Genomic DNA, 25,264 nt, shown 5'->3' with positions numbered 1-25,264 from the left:
TGCAAAGGCAATTGATTGGTAATGGCTTGATAGTTAGGTGGAGAACTGGCCCAGAGTAATGTCACAAGTCAAGGAAAAAGATGGCTTCAAGAAGAAAACAGTTGTCAGTGATGTCACACACCATAAAGAGGTCAAGTAAAATTCTGAATGAAAACCAAGTGGTAGATTTGGTAGTAATATCACTAATGACTTTTGCCTGAATGATAGGAACATTCAACTTAAATCAGAACTAGGCTTACATCTTGCTCTGCTTCTTACTATCTGTTTCTTAACTTAGAAAATGAGGACACTAGACACCTATTGCTTCCATGACTATTTTACCAAGCAAATGTAAGGCTTAAAGGAAATCATATGAATTTGGATGTGACAGATTGAGAAAGATACTAAAAACAAAAGAGACATAAATTTCTGTTTTCAGACATAGCATTTTGTTATTAGACTGACATGTAAATAATGTAAACATCTGGTCATACTACAGTGAATTAAATGCCAATAATCACCCATGTATGTGTGTGTGCACATACTTATAACACACTTTTATGTACTATGCTTAGGAGAGGAAAAAGTTGGTGTTTATTGCAGTCGTGTGTGTGTGTTGGGTATTAGGGGCAGGTTAATTAGAGATGACATTTTATTAGTTTTAAAGACTGAAATTACTATTATTATTTTTCCTAATTTTGAGGAGTATTTGTAATTGGAGGATCTCATTTCTGAACATAGAAAAATAATTTGGAGCTATATTTGGTTTAAAAAATTTTATGAATTATTTGGTCAAGTGATATGAGTGGAGAGAGACACAACAAAGAAACTGACTTAAAAGACAATTTTACATGACAATATTGATCACTGTCAACCTGAGAATATATTTACTAAATAATATATTTCAAACTCAGTATGTTTATCATTGTACATGGTAGAGCACATTTCCTAAGGAATTATTTTTAAATAGTGTCACTACTTTCCAGTCAGATACTTACTCAACTTCTCAATAAGGTGCTTAACCTTGAATAATTTCTAAAGTCTTTGTCAAACTCTAATTTGATTCTATCAGTTAACATTTTGAAGCACTAAATGGTGCTACTTCCGCTCTGAAGAACTGCTCTCATAGATGGTAAATAACACAGATCTTCATGGTAAGGTATTAAATGCTAACTGAATGAACAGACAAAGCAGCATGAAATAAACCTGCTAAAAAGATTTGTGTCTATTTACTTTGCAAGTTAGTGCTTTCAAGATAGCATTATTTATGTCTGTGTGATGTTTATTGCTGTGTATGTGTGTATATGTTTCCTTCAAGACTCACCTTTTAAGTTAATGTGTGGAGAGACCGTCCCTTCAGTGAAGCTTGCTTGCAATTTTTCACCTCAGGGCTGTTTTTTGCATTACCTTTGAATTCTATTCATTTTTGGAAGAGTTGTCCATTAGCTTACTTGCGCTGGCCCACTCCAGATTCTGGCTGTAGGTTATGCCAGCTCTCTTGTTTTTCTCTTGCAGTATTTCCTTTTGTTGTGCCAGGAATTCAGTTTGGATGGTCCTTTCACATAACTTGCCTGGGGGTCTCATTAATAGCCCTTTGCTTCGATTCCATTTGCATTGTCTATTTTGATATATGGTCCTATCTGGACAATTACTGCCTTTGAAGATTTGTGTTTTTAGGCTGATGACACTTTCTGTATTTATTGATCTCCATTGAGCTGTGGTTTTTGTGCTTACTTTCAGCATGTCACTTACAACCTAAATGAGAGATTTAGTGCCCACGAGTTACAGATGTGCTTTGCTTCACTTCCATCTGTTTTCCTGTCCGAGAAATTCCTAGGAAGGACTTTATACTGTTTGCTGTAGCTTTTTTTAAAAAGAAATAAACTCTAATTTTACCTGAAAAAGTAAAATTGCCTAGATTTACCTAATTTAATGTGCTAAATCTTAGAAAGTAAGTTCTTTAGCATAACATATTACCCAAGCCCTGCATTTCTAATAATCATTATGCGTTTTTGAAGTAGTTAGGAAAAAAAACATGTTCTCCATTTGTTTGCTTTGTCATTCTTTAATGGCAAATCACAAATAGTCGTCTCTAAACACTAGATTTTGTTTGTTTGTTTGTTTAAGAATTTTTCTTTTCTTTTGCCTTTAAGGCCTCTATAGGATGTATCCCTTAAAAGCTACTGTGTTCAATACTTGCCGTCATGGTTTTTTTGTTCATTTTTTCTTCTCCTCATTCCTTTGTCTTTAATGTTTGACGCTGTATATTTCTGTTTCTTCTGCTACTAAGCTATCTCAAGATTATTATTAGGTGAAGTAAAAGACCCAATGATCTTGGCTATCAAACTGTCTAGGATTTATTTTGGATTCTCAAATGTCAGAAATGGCACAAAAACCTAGGAAAACAGTGAAGAGTAGTGCCAATAGATTGACCTCTGGTAAAGAGAAAAGACACCTATGCAGTTCTCTTTATATTAAAAAAAAAAAAAGTGCTTGAGGCACTGCCTTTCAACTACAATTTCATTTGCTCAAGAAAATAAGTGAAAAGATATGTATTTCTATGTTACATGTTTCTTTATGATACATAGGTGTTTCTACAACTTATTTACCAATCTTACTGCTACACATGCTTATGTGAAGATAACTCACAACCATATTCTTCTTGACTTCTATTATTATTTTCATTTTTTGCTTTTTTTTTGGTAGTCAATCTCTTTTCTAAAAAAAATTGTAGGAATTGGTGGCAATGGGATTCAGCGGCGGAGGGGAGGGGGGTGGCACACCTCATCAACAAGGGTAACTGCATAATGAACATTTATATACTGAACACTGAATTGTACCCCACATCTTTAAAATACAAAATAAAAATAAATTGTAATGAACCAGTTACATGAAATATCGTTATATATAGCATTGCAACTATTTCAAAAGAAGACTCCTGAGCTAAAAAGGAAAGTGCGGCATAGTTTTCTCAATTGACTTAGTGAGCATAACTTCAGTATCTTTCATTAGTTCATTTAGTGTATTGAAGTGTCGTCATATAAGATCTTCCTCACTGTATAAGAATACATTTTAATATATATATGGCATCTCCTTCTAATCATACTCTTGGGGTCTTAATCCAGGTTTCACTTTTTGTTTCTAGCACATCATGATCATAGTTCCAAGCTTCTGAATAGGCCACCCTAAGTTTGGATTAGCCTTATCATTATTATTTACTTATACAGTCCCAGGTAGATTACTTGTATTAAGTTTTCAAAAAAGCATTCTAATATACGACCCTACAAACAACTCAGTGAAGATTGAGACAGTATGGAGAGAAGTAAATTGGAAAATTGCTGTGAGATTTATTATAAATGACAAATCAGTCAAAGACTATAAATGACATGTTGAACTATAATAGGTATCAAGTTGAAAACACAGAACTAAGTTTCCCGTATAGTATTTGTTGAATTTGTAAAAACGGTCAGTGGAAAGCCTCGGTGTGTTTGCCTCAGCATGACAGTTTCAGTGCTGTAGTATTTATTACACTTCAAAGGAAGGTGGGTGGTGTTATTCAAGCTAAAATCCATGAAAGTAAATGTTATTAATAGATAGGGAAGGGAAGGAGAGACACACAAAAGAAGCATATATTATGGTTTTCAAACTGTTTCGTAGAATTCCATTTTCTGTTGTGGGCACAAAGCTATAGAAGAGCAGCATTAGGCAGGAGAACTAAATTTTAAACAAAGAGGAATCTATAACCTCTAACTCCAGCATCAATTTTTTTTAAGTTCTTAAGGTGTGTCATTCTCCAGTGTCTATTGATTTACAAAGTCTAGTGTCCTTCACTTAAACTCATTAATATGGCTACAAATTTCTGAATGCACATCAATATTTAATAGAGTATAACATGTTTTCAAATGTCTTGGAGATTCCACCGATTTTTATTTTTTAAATCTTCAGGATTTAAGAGTATAGAAGCTAAAAGTCAATTGTTACATTTCCAAGAGCTTCTGTTTTCCAGTATATGGGTGAAAATGACAACATTTATAAAGTACTGAGAGATCCTCAAAGAGTATAGTATATACAGATAAAATCATAGTTAACAGATGAACCCAGCATAGTGACCCAGAGGTCAAAAGACACACTCAATAAAAGTTTATGTGTGACAGCTTCTAGCTACTCTACATGTCCATGTAAGATTTATAAGGGCTTGAGTTAACTGGAGCAGTAGAAGGAAAATATAATACCATTAGCCTGCCTCAGAACTGGTCTACCTATCAGTAGACACTTTGATTAGAAGATCCTGGTAATTTGTAGCATGCTACCATCTCCCAATTAAGTGACTCAGAGGTACTTACTTTAAAGCTGCTGAAGGATTGCAAATTGTGTTTCGTCTTCGATTTTTTAAAATTTTCTTTTTAAATTAATCACTTTAAAATTAAGAAATATGGCAAACATATAAAAAGCTACAGAGAAAAAGCAAATAGGCACCCTCTGTACTCACCACCCAGACTGAACCCATGTGATCGGGCTTGTTTACATTTAATTTCTTTGTTACTTCAACTGTGTCTTTGTATAGCTGGTGTCAAGGCTTTTGGCAACCTAACTACAGAAAGCATATGATAAATAGTATAGAGACACACAGAAGTGACTGGTGACTAAGAGCTGCTGATTCTGACATCTCAATAATAAATCTATTGTGTTAGTGAGACAGTTGTATTCTTTAGAACTTCACAAAAATAAGCAAGGAGGTGACAATTTAGTACAAAAGTGGTTATCTTCTTTTCAACCCTCTTCTAGGCTTAGAGCTCTTAAGGGGATTGTGTGGATTTGCAAACAAATCCAGGGACTGAGAGCTGGTCAACAAAGTCAGCCCAACTGGCATTTCCCTATAGGAGAAATTCAACTCCTTGTGAATTGAACTTTGCCATCCCAGGTCATGCTTCTGGATGTCTGTAAGAGTTACTATCCATTCATTAAATGGTTATAATCCATTCCTGAGAGCTGTTATCCCAGAACTATACTTGTTTCCCTGCTGAGAGCAGGTGGCTTTCATCTTTAACCTGGATTTTTCTGTTTTGTTCTGTGTTTTTATATATATATATATATATATATATATAATATAATATATACATATAAATATATGTATATATTATATTATATTTGTTATATATAATTATATATATCTTTATCTTCTTATTCCCTGAAGGGCTGGAGAAGGCTGCTGTATAGGTAGGCAAGAGCATTTAAAGATTATTTTGCTCAAAAAAATTGCAGTTTTTATTTGTCAGCTTAAAAATATGCAAGAACAGCACTAATCCCTTTCCTATTCGATAAATTTGGAACTAGAAGAATAGTTAGAATTTTCTCATGGTTACTTTAAGTATGGGTGACAACTGCAAATACAAAGCTGGAAAATGTTAGAAAGTGGACATTTATTGCCACTTTAATAGAATATTTAATAGATAACATGACTACTAAGTTTTATGATGTAGCATTGTGTACATCTGTTAAAGAATGTCATTGAGCAAATTTTCTAAATATATTATTTTAGCAAAATAATTTGAGTACCTACTCTGTGGTTGGGTAAAGCAGTAAACCAAACATGGTCCCTGGCATTATACTCATGATCACATATGTATTTTTTTATATCTATATTGAATCAACATTGTTTTTAGTATTCATTACTGATGCTCTCAAAATGTACAAACTAAGGCAAAAAATGTAATACACATCATAAATATATAAGAAGAATGCATTAAAATAAAAAAGTTTTTACTAGGGTTCTGATTAGAACAACTAGGGATCTGCTTAAAAAAAAATAAGGGCTAGATATGTGACTTTAAAAATATATAAATCAAGGGTTATGAGAAAGATGAGAAATATCTTATTTTTAAAATTCATTAAAAAAATCTCTTAGTCTGATAATTTCTCACTGAAATCCTACTGTACATGAGAACAAAATTCATGAATACATTAGAAGGAAATGAATGTTTTTGCTTATTCTTATTAACATATAGATTTCTATTTATAAAATAATCTGAAGATATTAACATTAAAAATATAGCTGAGTGCAGTGGCTCATGCCCTAATCCCAGCACTTCAGGAGGCAGAGACAAGACGATTGCATGAGCTCAGGGATTCAAGACCAGTCTGGGCAACATGGCGAGACCTCGTCTCTACAATAAATAAAAAAATTAGCCAAGTGTGATGGCATATGCCTGTGCATGTCCAGTTACTTGGAAGACTGCGGTGGATGGATCACCTGGGCCTAGCAGGTCGAGGCTGCGGTGACCATGACGGTGCCACTGCATTCCAGACTGAGTGACAGAGAGAGACTCTTGACTCAAAAAAAAAGCCAAAAACAAAAATATTAAAAATAAATCATATCTAGATAAATCTGCCTTAACATCTGCAGACATCCAAAATCATCCAACAGCTGACTGAAATATTACTTTATTTTTAAGCAATGATACTCAAGTAATAAAAGCACCATATACAAAATATAAGTTTAAGAGCAATTATAAGCTTGCTTATTATATGAGGGTCATTATATAAAACATAGTATGCATTTACATAAAAGAAAACTCTGATTATTTCACTTCTTTGCCAATTACTAAATCTTTTAGTAGTTCTTCATTATATGCTTAATGACATACAGACATTTTGGTCTGGAATTTAAAGCCTCCTTGATCTTACCCCAATTTACTTTTATAACATTTTCCTCCACTATTTTAATTGACCCCAGTCTTCATTTAAACTCATTTTGTCCTGGTTCTTTATACATGTTCTGGATTGTTCCACCATTGTCCCTTTCCCCTAAATTCCAGCACCTAGAGTATTTCCTGAACCGATCTCTACTTACGTAGTCTGACCTCACCTCGCATTGTAAAGACTTACTATTAAAGCAAACTCTTCAGTGAACTCTTTCCTCAATTTCCCACTATAAATAAATTTTAGAGAAGACTCAAACTGCTTGACTTTTTAGCTATACCTTTCTAAAGACTTTTTTTTTGTCATGTTTGTCTTGTATTTTTAGTTATTCATTAACTATTAAACACATCTTTATTAAACATCTGATAGTGATGTAACTTGAGTAAGTTGGGTGGAGGGAATAACGTAGTTCACTTTCTTGTGAGAATTAAAAATTATTATCAAATCAATTAAAACTATTGTGTTTTTTATTATCATCATGTAGCAGCAATTCTAAACAGTATCAGTGACAAAATGCTGTTGCTAGAAGAGTCTTGTTGGTTTAGGTTCTAAATAATTGGTGTGCTTACCACTGCGTTTCTATTATGTATATGTGTATATATGAGCATGTATGTGTATAGTTAGCCCTCAGCATACGTGAACTCAGCTACACATAGTTCAAAGAGTAAGTATGGAATGTAAAAAATGATTCACATTGGGTGTCACATACAAAAGGTCCACCCCTAGGGTTAGGTGCTAAAACTAGAAAGATATCCATGGTCTCTGGTCTCCATTCTCTCTATCCTTCCCCTTTCTTCAAGCATAGTAAGTATTTATATAATTTGAATTCTCTGTGTGGAGTAGTCATTTAGATGCTTTTCTCTAGTTTAATTTCAGAGATAAAAGAAACACAGGGAAGATAGTTTCTAGATATTCAGATTTGAAACTTAATAGTTAACTTTTCATCAACTTTACAGAACACAGACTGATTGCAGAATACCAAGTTTTATGTAATTTATGACTAAATGTAAATAGATTAATGAAGGAGGTAACTCCAAATGCAAATTGAAGGTCAAAATTAAGGACTTAAGATAGGTATTCTAGCTGGGCTCGGTGGCTCAGCCTGTAATCCCACGTCTTGGGAGGCTGAGGTGAGTGAATTGCCTGAGCCCACGGGTTCAAGACCCACCTGGGCAACTTGGTGAGACCTCATCTCTACAATAAATCAAAAAGATTAGCCTGGTGTGGTAGCGTATTCCTGTAGTTCCAGCTACTTGGAGGGTTGAGGCGGAAGGATCGCCGGAGCCCAGCAGGTTGAAGCTGTGGAGGCCGGGAGCGGCCACTGCACTTCAGTTTGGGCGACAGAGTGAGATTCCAACTAAAAAAAAAAAAAAAGATAGGTATTCTATGAATCAGTGTCACTTTATTTATTATAAGCACAGCAGAGATAGTTGAGTAAAATAAATGAAAAGTTATAATTATATAATGCTCACAAGGATATATTAATTTAAAAATAAGAAATATATAACATAGCTTCATTTGTTCTATTTAATTGATTTAAATATTTATGTTTTGCTAAATACCTAGAGAACATTTTAAATGAAATGTTGCAGAGGAAAACAAAGTATAGAAAATGTAGATTACTATTTTTAAAAAGATTATTTCTATATATGTATTATTATGCATGTGTTTGCATTGCCTTGATAGTTAATCAGTAAGACATTAAATTTGAAAAAGACTATTTTTAAGTCTATGTAGAGACATATTTCTAAAAGATGCAAATATTGTTTTTAATCCTATAAATAATATACAAACAGTGCTAGCAGTTATTGAATTCAAGTTGCCTGTCACTATGCTAAGCATTTTATAGAGTTTTTTTCTAATTTAACCATTAAGCACCTTTAGTCTCAGCTACTCAGGAGACTGAAGCAGGAGGATCACTTGAACACAAGAGTTTGAGGCTGTAGTGTGCTGTGATCCTGCCTGTGAAACTTCTCAAAACTCTGTCTCAAAAAAAAAAAAAATTTAACCTAATTCAAGACATGAATCATATTTTATCATATGATAAACAGAGAAAACAGAAACTTGTAAAAGTAAACATTCTTTTGTGGTCATGAAGCAAAGCAATGGGCAGGGATGAGATTTGACTCCAAGTCCATCTTATTTATTGTTGTCTTGCATGCATCTATTCATTCAGGAGAGCAAAACTGCTTGCATTGCATTCATTTATCCATGAGAAAAACATTTAAGGTTGAGGGACAATACTGCCTTTTTTCTTTTTTAAAAGTTCAAGGACTAACTATCTAGGTCTGTGTCTTTGTAAACAATTACAGTAATAAGACACTCACAACCTATAATAGCCACTGATTTTAGTTGATGATAGAATCATGTTGGTAAACTTTGTCTTTATTCTTTTTTTCCATTTCAGAATGATGTAGGAGGACAACGCAGCCTGATAAACAAATGGACCACTTTTCTTAAGGCCAGGCTGGTTTGCTCAATTCCTGGACGTGATGGGGCAGACACTTATTTTGATGAGCTGCGTAAGTGACATGTTTCTTCTTTCTTGGAAGAGTCTTACTGGCTAATTAAGTAACGCAGCATTTTTCAAATTTTAGCCCCAAATGCCTGATTATATGTAGCCTAGCAAAACTTGTAGGAATTGTTCTTACTCAAAATTGCACACACAAAGCACATGGAGGTGCTTCAGGTCGGGACACACATTGTCATGCCCTAACTCCTATCTTTGTAAGAGTCCTCAAAGTAAGCGAAGGAAACAGAACTACAACAAAAGACAGAAAAACATGAGCTCTGGGTCTACAAGTTTATCCATTCTCCGTGCAGTATTTTTTGGTAGGAGTCACCCTTTTTAGGTAGGAAGAACTTGGGTTTTCATTCCACGGATGCCCCCTGCTGGAGCATGTGGGAAGTTTGCTGATCTCTGCTCCTCTGACTTGTTCATAAAGAAGCAGCAGATTCTTCTATTTTATTTCTCCTCTTTACTCCCTAGAAGGCAATTTTCTGATGTTATATGAAATCACCATCATTAGATTTTATCTTCCTGAACTTGCTTTTGCTTTTGCCACGTGACATAAAATGATTATGTCATGAAATTATTTCATCAATACTATATGTGTTTTATAGTATTAAAGTATATATATTCAGTATTTATGGATGACCTCTCATATGTGTATAAGCACACACATATTAAATCACCTTTTAAAGTGTATTACTTACACATGATTTACTATCAATCCTGCGCTAATTAATTATGTGGCTATTTTCATATTGCTACCAAAGAGATAATTTGAATTACTAATAAGTTGACACAATTACAGAACAAAATTCTTTTACATTGGAGAGTAAAAATTGCCTATCTTTTTGCTTCTATCTGATATGAAATCAAAGATTCTTATTTGGAAATAGATGTGTAGAGTATCAATTGTACCATCCTATTTACAAATGATTGAAGTAAATGGGATGTTAAATGTCTAACTTAATGTCACATAGCTACAGAGAAAAAACAGTCTTTTACTCTTAATTTTTTAAGGCATCATATTGAGATTCTGTTATCTTAATTTTATATACTGTTTAGAGTTGCAAAAATATTGTATTATTAAATAAAAAACAAACATGAACTATTGGAAAATAAAAATATAATAAATACTTTTTTCTCCCTTAATAGAAGATATATATTTACTGCCCACAAGAGATGAAAGAAATCCTGTAGTATATGGAGTCTTTACTACAACTAGGTATGTTAAACAAAATGTTTTTAATCCTTCTAGATAATTTTACATATTGTAAGCCATTATGGTTATATGATCTTTTTGTCCCTGCCTTTGTAGTAGCATGTCATACACATGTTTTCATTTTACTTTTTCACTTAGTGTTCCTTAGAAACCTTTTAATATTCATATAAAAGCTGTCATTTTTCTTTTTGCACCAACGTAGTATCCCCTATATTAATTACCACAATTTATTTAACCAATTCCCTGCACATGGACATTTCTGTTGTTTCCAATTATCTGCTATGCACATAATGTTTCAGTAACACATGCCATTCCCCATGTTAACAAGTATATCTGTGAGATACATTTGAGAATAAAATTTTGGGGTACAAAAGATATATGTGTATACTAACTATAATAAATACTTCCAAGCTGCATGTCATAAAGAAAGTATTAAATAAATACATGAATAAATGATTAAGTTCTTTGGTAAGGCTGTAATAATGACATGGGACACTCTTAACTTTTAAACCACTGTCACATGCTGTCTTGTTTTCAAGATCTGTTACCCTACAAAGATGGAAATGTAACTGTTATGACCATTTCACTGCTCTACTCAGTTAGGCAAAGAATGTTTGTATTACTTGCTCAAAGAAGAGCAGCCAATTCATAGGGAAAACAAGACTAAAAATGAAGATATTCTCCTAGTTTCTACCCCTCTGTTCTTGTCTTCTTTCTGCATAATACTGCCCTATGCTTATCATTCAGACTCTGACTTCGTTAAAATTTGTACTAACATCTGTGACGCTTTCTCAAAGAATATGTGGGTCCTACTGCCTTAATTTCATTTAATTTGGTAACTTACAATTGACTATGTTCAGAGCACATTCATTGTTTTCTGCCTATATTCTTGGAAATACTTTTCCACATTTTCCCCTGCTCTTCTATCAATCCTTATCAATGTATATTGGTATTAGCATTGGTGGAATGAAAGTTATTGAAGATGTGATCTTACTACTTCCTGTTGAATAAATTTTTAAACTACCTTATAGGCAAATTATAGCTTAATTTTTTTCTGTGGCCTGAACCTAATTTAGTTCACAATACCTCATTCATAAACTAAAATGCACTGTTGGCTCAGAATGTATCTGAAAACAAAATACCATCTGATTGACACAGAATAGGAATGTTTACATATGAGAATGAAGACGATATCCTAAGAAGCTGCTATTTTGGGATCCATTTTTCTGATAATTTGTATCTGAGCATAGAAAGGTGCAAGAAGTGCCTGTAGTTAGTCAAGTTAAGAACTGTAGCCATAGTTCTCTTGGCACCTTTCCAATCACAGACCTTTCTTTGAAGTCACTGTGTTCCACACATAAGGCACAGAAATGTGCCAGGAAAATGTAGCCCCAAGATAGTTCCCATTTTTTCCCTGTTAAGTTTCTGCCCACCCGGCATGTGAAGTCACATGATTGCTCTTTGTTCTCAGTGCACTTTATTGTTTTGTTTTTAATGCCATCATGAAGACTGGGAATATTGGAATGTATATCACATCCTTTGTCCAGTGAGACAACGTCGTTAACCTGCAATAATAAGGACGCCATCAAGCATGTTGCATCATTTCTTTAAAATACTGTAGGAGGATTATGTGATTTCATGGGAATATCACGTCCCTTCTTAGCTGTTGGTTTTCTCCTGGCTGCCTGTTTATCATCTCCTCTCGGAGTATTCTATCAAGGTCATTCCAGAAATATTAATCATTGAGTTATTTATGCTAGTGAATCATTATCTCTTTTATGTAATGCTGAGACAATAAGATTCTTAGATCATAAAGGGTGATCTCATTTTTAGAAACAGAAATTATTGAAAACTTCAGATTCAGATAAATTTCTTTTAATTTCTAGACATAAGACAAAAAATAAGCATCTGATGAACGTTAATAATTTTTATCACTAGTTTGAAAAAAATGTGTTAATTCCTCTGGAGTTATTTTTTATTTTTTATTTTTTGTCTCTTAATACCTTCTCCAATATTGTTATGAATTATGTAGCAGTTATGATTACTAGAAGTATTAGATAAGTTACTATAATGCATAAATTCATAAATTCAAGAAGGAGCAAAAGGAAAAAAGTGTTTATTTATATATTTATTTGAGTTGGAGTCTCACTGTGTCGCTCAGGGTGTAGTGCAGAGGCACGCTCACGGCCGCTGCAGCCTCGAACTGCTGGGCTCAGGCGATCCTTTCGCCTCAGCCTTCCAAGTAGCTGGAACAATGGGCACACGCTACTGTGCCCGGCTTATTATTTTTTAAATTTATTGTAGCGATGAGGTCTCACCAAGTTGCCCAGGCTGGTCTCGAACCCCTGAGCTTAGGCAATCCTCTCTCTTTGGCCTCCCAAAGTGCTGAGATTGCAGGCTTGAGTCATCGTGCCCAGTGAAAAAAGAGTTTCAACATTTAAAAATCAGAGTAATAAAAAAAATCATATGAACAATAAATTATTGAACAAGCCAATATTCACTTTAAGAAAACAATTGAGATGATTATAATTCACGTTTCTAAATGATTCCTTTTTTTAAAAAGTAGGTAACTTTTTAGTTTGTGAGGTCTTTGGATGGCATTATGCTATAATAATATCAAATAAAAATGAAGGGCATATGGATAAATATAATACTCTTTCAAGCATATTCCTATTTAGACTCTGGTTTTCTCAGATAATATCTGTTTATTAGAGGTCATGTACTGGATACCCATCCATGTGCCACTTACCTTACTGTAATAAACCAGAAATGTAGCTATTACCACATTCTATTTAGAATTGCATGGCTACAAGTGTCTTGAGGACATAGGCACATTTTTGTCTTCAGCACCTAACTAATAGAATGTGCTGAGCAAATTTTGTTCATAGCACCTGGTGATAGTATGTGCTCAATAAATGTCTATTGAATGAATTAGTGAATGATTGACTCGTGTTGCTTTCTTTCAGTTCCATCTTCAAAGGCTCTGCTGTTTGTGTGTATAGCATGGCTGACATCAGAGCAGTTTTTAATGGTCCATATGCTCATAAGGAAAGTGCAGACCATCGTTGGGTGCAGTATGATGGAAGAATTCCTTATCCACGACCTGGGACAGTATGTATCCAGCCTAATAACCAAATGACTTTTGCAAACTCATATTTCATTCTTAATTTTATTATGATAAACTATACTGTTCACCACAGCAGCATGTGCTGCTGATTTTTAAATAACTAATATTTATTCACACTGATTTGTTAGCATTTTCATCGTTGAAACTGAATATTTTTCTTTTGAATAAGAAGTTTAAGTATTTTGAGAAACAGGGAATATATAGTAAGATACAAATTAGGCTGAAACTACAGAGCTTATCACCAACATGTCTAAAGATTCATGGGAATGAATTAGTTATCAAGAAGGACAAATAATCTAAATTAGATAGAAATGACAAATAAATCTTGATTCCCCTTAAACAGCTCTGCGTATTGCTGGAGAGTCTTCTAATCTCCCCCTTCTGCTTTGAATAATCTCTTTTCTTGTTATACATTCATCTTTATTTTATTGCACCTTGAAATAATATGCATTTTTAGATAGGGAAAAGATTTTAGAGAAACCTTAGTCCAAAATTATTTTCAGATAGTACAAATCATGTTTAAAGCACAGATGAAGCAGGTAAGAAATTCATTTTAGAGTTTACACATCTGTGTAAATAGAAAAACAACTGCAGTTTGAAATACTATATGTGCATTTTAAGTGGAAAGTTTCTTTTTATTTTTTGATATAATTAATACAGTTTAAGCTATTTAATAATTCAAGATTGATTAATTGATATAATATTAAGGAGGATTTTTTTTCATTTTGGACTTATTCTGGATATTTCTACCAAGAGGTCTAAATTAATCATCAAGATCTCTGAGAAAAATGTTGACTTAATCCCTCAAATTTTGCTGAATATTGTCTTTTCATATGTTCATTCTCAAAGGGAAACCAACTGGTAGCCATGCTTTCTGAATTCTCTTTGTCTTCCTGTTACATAACTTTGTTAAATTTCGAAAGTACACTATACAGCCATCTCTATATTCTTTTTCATGATTCCTTGATATAGATTTGTTGCAGAGATGTTTTCTGGCCTGATTATAAGCTGGTCACTGTTTTCTATAGGAACTTTTTTTCTAAATAATATTTTCAGGATTTTCAGGATTCACTTTTTTGTTTTCTCTCCTTTTTACATTGTGCTCTTAAGAGCACTCACCTAGCCGGGCTCGGTGGCTCAGCCTGTAAACCCGCGCCTTGGGAGGTTGAGGTGAGTGAATTGCCTGAGCCTGCGGGTTCAAGACCCGCCTGGGCAACTTGGTGAGACCTCATCTCTGCAATATATCAAAAAATTAGCCGGGCGTGGTAGCGCACGCCTGTAGTTCCAGCTACTTGGAAAGCTGAGATGGAAGGATCGCCGGAGCCCAACAGGTCGAGGCTGCGGTGGCCGGGAGCAGTCACTGCACTCTAGTCTGGGCGACAGAGTAAGAATCCAACTCAAAAAAAAAAAAAAAGAGCACTCACCAAAAATGAACTCTACCCTCACTTTTTAAAGGTAAGGTACATTTTTAAATGTACATACATTTTTGTTGACTATAGATACAGTGTTATACAGCAGAACTCTAGAGTTTACTCATCTTGGTTAACTGAAACCTTGATTATTGATGATTAACTACATAAACCAATTGATTATTAACTCCTCATTTTCTTTTCCCCTTGTCCCCTGGCAACCACCATTCCACTCTTTGATTCTATTATTTTGGCTATTATAAATACCTTATATAAATGGAATCAGGCAGTATTTCTCTTTCTGTAATTGGCTTATTTCACTCAACATAATGTCCTCAAAGTTCATTCATGTTATTGTATAAAATTTCCTTCTTTTTAAAGACTGAATGGAATTACACTAAAACATATGTGCATATGCATACACACATATGCACATATGTTTTAGTGTACATATATATATATCTGTGTGTGTGTGTGTGTGTGTGTGTGTGTATCACATTTTTTCTTCATCTTTTCATCTGTCAATGGACATTCAGACTGTTTCTGTATCTTGGCTACTGTGAATAGTGCTGCAATAAACCTAAGAGTGATAATGTCTCTCTCTCTCTCAGATCCTAATTTCAATTTTTTAAGATAAATACCACAAGTGAGATTGCTGGTAGTTCCATTTTTTAAATTTTTTGAGAAACGTTCACACTATTTACCATAGTGGCTATACTATTTTGCTTTCCCATCAACAGTCTGCAGAGATTTCAATTTTTCCATATCCTTCCTGACACTTGTCTTTTGTTTTTATGATAATATCCATCCTGACAGGTGTGAGGTGATAGCTCGTTGTGGTTTGGATTCGATTTTTCCTGATAATTAGTGACAGTGAACATTTTTTCATTTATCTGTTGGTCATTTGTATGTCTTCTTTAGAGCAATGTTTCTTTAGATCCTTAGCCCACTTTTTAAATGGGGTTATTTATTTTTTAAACTAGTTTTTGAATCTTAAAGCTATACTTACTAACTTTATTATTAATAAAGCTAATGCCACACTGTTTTTCAAAGAGGTGAACTAGTTCGCATTCACACCAGCAGAGTAGAAGCAAAAATATGGAACACTTCATGAATTTGGGTGTCATCCTTGAACTAGGGCCATGCTAATCTTCTCTGTTTCATTCCACTTTTAGTATATGTGCTGCCGAACCAAGCACAGTTCTTAGTTCTTATACTACAATTCTGTAAGTCCAAGTTCTTAGTTCATACATTGTCTCAGTTCTTAGCTCTTGTACTATGATACTATACTAATAAAATATGCTAAATTATATTTGTTTTTACTTTCCATAGAAATCTTTGTATGTGTGTGCGAGAGTATTTAAAATGTGGAAAAACTTCTAGCTAGGGAAATTTTGCTGTATTAGTATTTTGAGATTAACTATCGGAGACTATCACATTCTGAGTTGTTTCTACATGCTTTTGTTTTGAAAAATAAAGACTTTCATCATTCAGGCCATATTTTTTTCAGTTTTCTGGACATTATAGGAGAAATAATTTGAAGTTGAGACTATCCACATTAATTTCCACAAATTATTTGCATATGCAGACACAGCAGTTGAGTCCTATATACTCAGACATAGAAAATAACTATCAAGGCCGGGCTCAGTGGCTCAGCCTGTAATCCCAGCGCTTTGGAAGGCCGAGGTGAGTGGATTGCCTGAGCCTGCCAGTTCGAGACCCGCCTGGGCAACTTAGCGAGACCTCATCTCTACAATAAATCAAAAAATCAGCTAGGTGTGGTAGCGCGTGCCTGTAGATCCAGCTGCTTGGAAGGCTGAGGCAGAAGGATCGCCGGAGCCCAACAGGTGGAGGATGTGGTGGCCGGGAGCAGCCACTGCACTCCGGTCTGGGCGACAAAATGAGACTCCAACTCAAAAAAAAAGAAAAAAAAAGAAAAGAAAAGAACTATCAAAATAATTCCATGCTGGTGTATCACGGTTGTATTATTTCCCAATTATGGTGTACATTAGAGATACTATAGAGGTAGGTTGTCACCATGTTTTCTGCCTCTTCCTGAGTCATATGAAGCTTAAAGAATATCATGTGAGGCTTAAAACTAACTCACATTTTACATGACTGTCCTCATAACTATACAACCACTAATCTGAAATGTGAATAAGTGACTCCCACCCCAAACAGGAAGGTATATATGTCAGTGAAGAGTGTTTTCCATCAACAAGAAAAGAAACACCAAATTATGTTAAACACACAGGTCTCTGGTGCTGACTATGCACAATATAGTGTTCACACTGTAGAAATTTGCATGAAAAACTCAAACTTATTTAGCAGATAGTCTTTACTCAAACTATAAAATAAATACTTAAACCGGGCTCGGTGGCTCAGCCTGTAATCCCGTGCCTTTGGGAGGCTGAGGTGAGCGGATTGCCTGAGCCCGCGGGTTCGAGACCCGCCTGAGCAGCAAGATCTCATCTCTACAATAAATCAAAAAATCAGCCGGGCGTGGTAGCGCATGCCTGTAATTCCGGCTCCTCAGAAGGCTGAGGCGGAAGGATCGCCGGAGCCCAGCAGGTCGAGGCTGCAGTGGCTGCTCCCAGCCACTCCAGTCTGGGCGACAGAGTGAGACTCCAACTCAAAAATAAATAAATAAATAAATAAATAAATACTTAACTTTTTATTTCTAACAACTTGGGAAAAGAAGAGCATTTTTACAACTAAAAAGGGACCATTTAACCAAGTTATTTCCTAATTTTTCTCAAAATCAATATTTCTCATAAAATTTCTATGCTTTTTAAACGTGTAAATACATATGCATCTGAAAGTTAAGCTCTCAGAATTATAACTAATCTTTCATCTGTAAGCCCTAGTAAGACCACAGTTAATACTGGAGACAGAAGGAAAAAGTCTCCCTCTGGAGGACTCCAACAGAAAATTCTCTTTGATCAGGTAGATTATATATATATATCCTTTATAGAACTTGGAGGAGTTTTTTGTTGTTTTGTTTATTTGTTTGTTTTAAAGCTCTAGTTACTGTCAAATTTTATTTATTTATTTTTAAATTATTATTGATTTTTCTTCACAGTTTTGTTAAAATGGGGAGGAGGGATTTTTCGTACTGAATTAAACTCAATTATTTCTATGCCCTTTTTCGATGAGTTGCAACTACATAGTAAGTACAGATTTATTAGTATAAAGCTAATTTTGAGGACCTTTTTATTGACCCACCCTATCCAATTGGTTCTGCATAAGAATAGTAACAGCCAGTCCTACTAACAGGTTTACAGGCTTTATCTCTTAAAGGATATACATTATTTCCAAGTAACTAATTACTTATATATTCTCTTTGAAATCACACTGATAAAATTTAAAATGTCTAAAATCATGCTTAGAAAAGTAGCCTCTTTACTTCGTTGCTTCATTGGTCTTTTTTTTATCTTTTTTTTATTTACATACAGTGCTATTAGTCTGCTTTTCTACATTATATTTGGAATGCTGATATTGAAGTGCGGAGCATCATATATCTGATGTGAAAATCTATTACACAAATATACTTTTCATGAATTAACCTAACCATTTAAAATAACTATACGCATAAAATATTTGAAATTATATATCACAGTATGTCAGGTAACTACGCTTGTAAAATTTGAGAATGTAGGAAGTAGAATGGCAGATCGGAGCCATATAATTCACCCTTCTTATACAGAGGAGGAAACGGATGCCCAAAATAATTAAATAACTTTTCTAATACTATATTACCATAAACAGCATAATGAAGAGGGACACCGGAGTTTTCTGACCAGTCTTCTCTCCCTATTCTTTAATATTCACTCATTCCCTTATATCCAACTGACTGATATGCTGCCAAATGTCTTACCTAAAATTAGCTGCATTGATTTTTACAGGTCATTCTCTCATTTTTTTTTTTCTTAAAGCAACCTAATTTCAGTAATTTTTGTTTAAGTGAAGCTACAATTCTATTTCCTATAAATATTCAGCTCAGGAATTTTCTTCAAAAATCATTATTGAACAATCCTCATCATCCAGACACTGTGATAAGCACTTAAATACTATCTCACTACATTCTTAAAAGAACAGCATAGTGTAGATATTATTCTCCCAGTTGTATGGATAAGAAAAACCCAATGACAGTAAACACATGTTCATGGTCTGACATTTTGTGAAGTGGTAAAAGTGGAATTAATCTCAGTCTCCAAGTCAAAAGCCATTAAGCTCCCTGCTGGTTTATCTTCAAAATGATAAAAAATGAACAATAAAAAAGAAACTTACATTATTTTTCCAGGGATTTATCTCTTCTCTTCACAAGTAATAATGAAGTTTTGAAACCTTTCTACACTTGTCATTTCTTTTATTGTAATTCAGGGAAGCACATCTTACTAAAAGTATTGCTGAATAATTTGCTATCTATAAAATGGTTAGAACTTTATTAAAGCCATTTCACACTTATTATAAATTTTAAATAGATTATTTAACAAAACTTTTGCACTTACATTTTCTGCATCAATGTTGCTGTTAAAATTAAATTCTAAATTGTTCTCTCAGTAGTGACTTCTGTTGACATTATCACTCAGTTAAATAAACACTACAGCTTTCAGCGTGCCACATTTACTTTAATTTTTTGGTTTTGACAGAATGCTGAACTTCCTTTGACAAAAAGTCAATCCTAAACTGCTAACCTTACCATGATGTCACTGCTCAGCAATGTTAATAAGCCTGGAAACTCAAGGATGCACAAAGATACTTTTTATAGAATTCCTTCACGTCAAGTGATTCTTCTGCCCTCTGGTGTCCAAACAGAATGTCTGAACAAACCATATTTTGTTCACATGAATTTGTTAATCGTTGTTGACCTACTGGGTCTTGGTAATAGGAAGTTCTAAGTGAAATAAAATATGAGAGTCAATCATGCAATGAGTGGTACAGATCAAATGTGGAAAGTGGCCAAAAATAACAGACTACTAGAAAACTCAGAATCTGGGGAAGATTTGTAGAGGCAAAAGATTTCAGTTTTGATATTTGATTTAGTACAGGTGATGTACTCTAATTTTATTCTGTGTTGATAAGAAATTTTTAAGATTTTTTGCATAAATTTTAAATATTAGTGATGTTTACTCAAAAGTGAGTTTCAGTTTTTAAGTCATTCCCTTACCAAAAAAGTGAGAAGAAAATTCTTGTTTTTGAAATTCAAATACAAGATGCATTTGACTACTCTTGAATTATTTTATCACACTTTTTTGACAACTTCTAAGTGTCTAACTTTGTAAAAATAGTAATTCATTTAAAAATTCAATTCCCCCCCAAATTTTAATGCTTTTATTGTTATTTTAAAGATTAAAAATCTACACATGAATTTCCCAAATTAATACTCCATTTTTTGGTAGGGAGTGAAAGAGGTAGTTATAGGTATTACCTTTTAATTTTGTAGCTTTATTTTACTATGTAAACGTTGATGAATGATAAACACATTGTAATTCCTATTGATAGCTCAAACTCCAGAGAAACCTGATCTTTTTTTGAATATACACAATAAAAAGAGATGGTGGAAATGCTAATTCTAAGGATTTCTCTGAATTTCTGGTTCACAAATTTGAAACGAAGCCTTATTTCAAGTAATGTCATAATGTGGTAAAAAACACCCTAGGCAGAGTATCTTTAGACATGACTTCTATCTGAAGACTTGACTTCTCATGCCAGATTTATCTCTTCGACTGTCTGACACGAGACACATTGAGTACATGCTCATTTTCAGCTGTAACATAGCTTTGTTTTAATAAAAAGCCCCAACACATACAACTCCTCATATGGGTTTTTCTCTAGAGAAAATCAAAGGTAAACACTGAACAATTTCCTCTCTTTGCAGTAGGGCCCTTATTGTCTCTCTTTTCTGCTATGAGATAAAACTTCTCCAAGTTGGAATGTAGGTGTAGATATGTTTGACAGCCCTTATTTATCTCCCACCAAACTATGATTAGACTTTCTAACATTATAAGAATCATTGAACAATTACAAAGTTCTCTTGATTTCAGGTCCACTGGAAAATTCATCTTACAAATACACTACCATGGACCAGCCCTGGGTACTGGCACACTTCTCTGCTCCAGAAAGATCTTCTTTACTTTAAAATATCAAGATGTCAGTGCCTCGCCTGAAATTGTTTTTTAGTTTTCATTTATAGAAGCAAATCCCGGAAGAAATAAGTCATAGAATCGTAATATATAATGTAAATAACTGAATTTACATAGCAGACTGAACGTATGTCATAGTGCTTCAACTTGGGCTAGAATGATTGCTGAGAAATTCCATCTTTTACTTTGGTTGACATTCTCAACATCAGGGGCTTAAGGCAACCATAAAATCCACAAGTTCAAGATTCTTTGGGCACCCAGTTTTCTCTTTCTGCTCCACCTAAGCTATTTGGCTTGAACATCAACATGATCCTATAACACATTATTTTCGTAGAGAGCCGATGGTTCTCAAAATTTATGTCTATGCTAATCTCCTATATTAGATCTTGATTTTAAACCATGCTGGTCCTGCCAAGTGTATTTTTTTAATATATTGTAGAAAATATATGTTTTAAGGCTGACTTCCAAACATAGCGTGATTGACCAAAGAAAAATATTTAATTAAAAAATAGTATTTAAAACTTTCTATTAATGTATATAGTGTTAGACTATGATAGTTTAACCAAAAGATACTGAAAAATACATGAAAGGCCTGCCTCACAGAGCCTCATGGTATCTTCCCATTTGTGCACCTGGAGACTACGGTTACATGTTGTTCCTGTTGTTTTACTTTAAGTGAGTCTTTCCCAACTAATTCAAAATCTGTGGAAAACTCTGGGAGAAATTTCATCTCAGGCATACGTGGCACACTCATGTGGCTCTATCGCATCAGAGTCAAAGTTTAGTTTTCTCTCTAATATTTGTACACTCCATAGCCTTCTACTTATGGATAACAAACTATTACTTTATCATCACCTCTCCAAATTATTGAGGCTATCTCTAACTCTAATCTAGGGTTTTAGTTCTAGAAGGGAGAAGCAGAGGCAGGACTAGAATCTGGACATCTTGACTCCAGGTTCCTAAAACTGATTCTACTGAAGGGGGTATAGGATGAAATATCATTGTCATTTCTCTTTGTCTATATATAGGCTGTGTTTCTCTAAAGTGGTTAAGAGGCAGGGGGCTTTCAATATGAGTCAACCTTTCCAGATGGTTTTCTGCTTTCTTTTCCAGAAAGCCATTTGCTTTTAAAATGAGATTCTCCAAATCCCAGACTACTTACCATGTTCAATAGTGTTTTGCTTTTTCTGGTATAAAAATTCCTCTCAGAGCAAAAGAACCTTAAAAACAGAGAAAGAGAGAGAAATTTACCTCTGTGATTTGCCCCTGGTCTTTTAATCTCTGATATTTAATACAGGGTCTTTCTTTGCCCATATCTTTTATAGGCTGACTCTGAAATGAATAAACAGTGGGATAAGATGGCACCGATCCATTTGCATTTTTTACTTTATAAATAAAACGCAGACTTCCTTTTCATATTCAGTTTATTTTTCCCAGTGTGCTGAAAATGGAAGCCTGGTTCCGTCTTTGCTTGTGCCACGTCTTCCCTCACATTAGTCATTCCTCTGATTTGTTTAAAAGGGAGCTGCAACCTGTAGAGAACAGCCTGAAGTCGCAGGGGGAGAAAACCTTTAACAGCTGTCTGGGGCCTTGCCAAGGGGCAAAGTTCTCTCATTGGATAAAAACCATTTTTCTCCTCTTACCCATTGCTTCCCACTTTACTACGAAAGGCTCTGCACAAACACACGGCCCTGCCAAGCATAACACGCTCACACCTAGCCAGCTGTGGCAGGCAGCCACGAGAGATAGGCACTGACCCAGGGCTTGTTGCTGTGGGGTTTACCCTTTCATCTCAGGGTTTGTCTGGGCAGGTTCTCGTTTCTCTTCTACTCTTGTGCTAGTAGGAATGTTTCCAGCAAGACACTAGAATTTTAAAATTTGAGTATAGCTTTTTTTTTTCACTTAAATTTTAAACTATCTTTTGAGTTCTTTACAATGATAAATGAAGACACAGATAAGTTCCCTGATTTATTTCCTACACCCACAGGAGCTAAAGTGGTAGAAGTTAGGTGAGGGTTGGAAAATGGGAGACAGAAAGAAATGACCTGCTATGGTAAGTTCAGATTGACTGTGTTAATAGCTAGAAATTAAAAGCATAAACATACAGAGGAAAAAAATCACTAGATTTTTAATACCTAGGATATATACCTGCAACAGGAGAATTTATTAGGATTTTCTTTTCAAGGAAAATAAATAATTGAATATAACCACTGGCTTTAGAAGTGGAGTTTCTCCACACTTTCTCTTTTGCTTTATGGAATTTTTTTTTTCCTTCTTTACTCGTACCTGTGTGTGTTGCTTGGCATCTCAAGTTATTTTATATCTGTGTGCTGCATAGCTCTATGATCCCAAAGCGAAACTTCCACTGATTTGAATGTACTAAGATAACAATATTTGGTTCAAACTGTACTATCTTAGACCTCAGGGAGTGACTCTACCAAATCAGTTTCATTTGTGCAAGCATAGTGGGGATGCGGACCTGAAGGACCACGCATGGCAGAGAGAGGATAAAGATCTTATCCAAACACTGGCAGCATGCCATCAGGAAAAGCTGCCATAAGAAAAAATACCTTTTCACAGATCATTTTATAATAGTCAATAGAAACCAGGCTTTTCATCTCTTCTTTTTTTCCTTATATTTTATTACATTTAAACCTTTTTATCAGAGGTGAGCAATGAGGAAAATTATAATGTTTTGATGCTAAAAGCTCATATTTTCAGTCAGCTATACTTTTATACATTAAAATCTAATTGTATAAAAATTTGTGGCTTGAATGTCACAATATTATTTCTTTTGAAACTTTGGTTACAGCATAACAACAGCTGCAAAGTCTAAAGAGATTTTTTTTCTTAAGTGAGAGGACTCCTTCAAAAATCTAATGCAGGCAAAATCTAGCTTTCGCTTTGATTTTAATGATAGACCAACCAGATTGAGCCACAGGCATTATAAGGCATAAGACCACTGTGAATGGCCGTTGACTGGGCCTCAAACATACAGCCTGTAATTGGACAAGACCTTTGTCTCATTTGAGCTCCATATCCAGTTTGAGTCTCTGCTTAATCTATTTAATATAGGGTTTCTTTCATTACTGAGTTGACAGATTCCACTTGGCTGAAGGCTAAGTGCTGGAAACAATGACTAAACACACAGACTTAGATCTTTAGTCCAATATCCAGTTAAGAATATGCTAAATAAGTACTTAATGGCTAATGCTATAGGACACTTCTAATCTTTCTAGTGCATTCCTAAGCATGCTAGATATCAAGAAAGAATACGTTTCTTAATACCAGACACTCAAGATTTTTGTGAAAGATAAAGAAATTCTCAAGTTATTTAAAATCTTTTTTTAGTACAACTGCTTTGATATTTCTTCTAATTCATAATGAGCCATTATGATTTTATTGGTATAAAATTTGGGATCACAGCAATATATTGTGACTAACTTCAGAATCTTCAAGTTCCTGAGAATGACCATCTTGAAGACTTTGAGAAGTACAGTATGTTTTTGGAGCTTTGACTTGATTCTAGTTAGTGTCTAATATAAATGGCTCAGTTCAATGAAGACTATGTTTCCAATATTTCTAAAAAGCAAAAAGAGGAAAAAAATCAACAATTTTAAAAACATTCCTATTGTCACTCATTTTCTTCTCTGTCTGCATCAATTAACTAAAATTTTCCACTCCAAAAGGATGCATTATGCTCATTAAGAATTCAAATGTGTGCTATTATGAACATAACTTCTATGAATATTTCTGTTTTTGACACCTAGCGCACATGTGCAAAAGAACAGATCAAAGAGTGAAATTTCTGGATTGTATGGTATGCAAAGACAAGACAATGCCAAAATGTTTCCCAAAGGAGTTATACCCAGTGATAATCACACCTGCTATGTATGAGCTCCTATGAATCCATATCATCTTCAATATTTGGTGTTACCAGATGTGTTCATTTTTTCCATGGGCATAAAGTATTGTTTCCTTTTGGTCTTAATTTGTATTTTCCTAATCACTAATGAAATTTGTTGTTTTTTTCACCTGCTATTGACCATTTGTGTTTCTTCTGTCAAGTGAATGCTCACGGCCTCTGTCCGTTTTTACATTTTTATTTTTATTTCTTTTGAGTTAGAGTCTCACTCGGTCGCCCAGACTGGAGTGCGGTGGCCACTCCCGGCC

General features: G+C 34.3%; 1 protein-coding gene across 1 annotated transcript in view; it reads left to right on the top strand.

Annotated features, from left to right (window-relative positions):
* The window catches only part of SEMA3D (semaphorin 3D), a 137,450-nt gene that overhangs the window by 86,219 nt on the left and 25,967 nt on the right, over positions 1-25,264 (top strand). The window contains exons 8-10 of the mRNA XM_008051671.2: positions 9,086-9,200; positions 10,343-10,412; positions 13,376-13,520. Of these exons, the coding sequence (XP_008049862.1) occupies positions 9,086-9,200; positions 10,343-10,412; positions 13,376-13,520 (330 nt within the window). The remainder of the gene's footprint in view (positions 1-9,085; positions 9,201-10,342; positions 10,413-13,375; positions 13,521-25,264) is intronic.

Source organism: Carlito syrichta, unplaced genomic scaffold (assembly GCF_000164805.1).
Source record: "Carlito syrichta isolate Samal-C Ts95f unplaced genomic scaffold, Tarsius_syrichta-2.0.1 Scaffold219838, whole genome shotgun sequence".
NCBI classification, from domain to species: domain Eukaryota; kingdom Metazoa; phylum Chordata; class Mammalia; order Primates; family Tarsiidae; genus Carlito; species Carlito syrichta.
The sequence above is the reverse complement of the archived record's forward strand: the minus strand, read 5'-3'. Positions and strand labels throughout refer to the sequence as shown.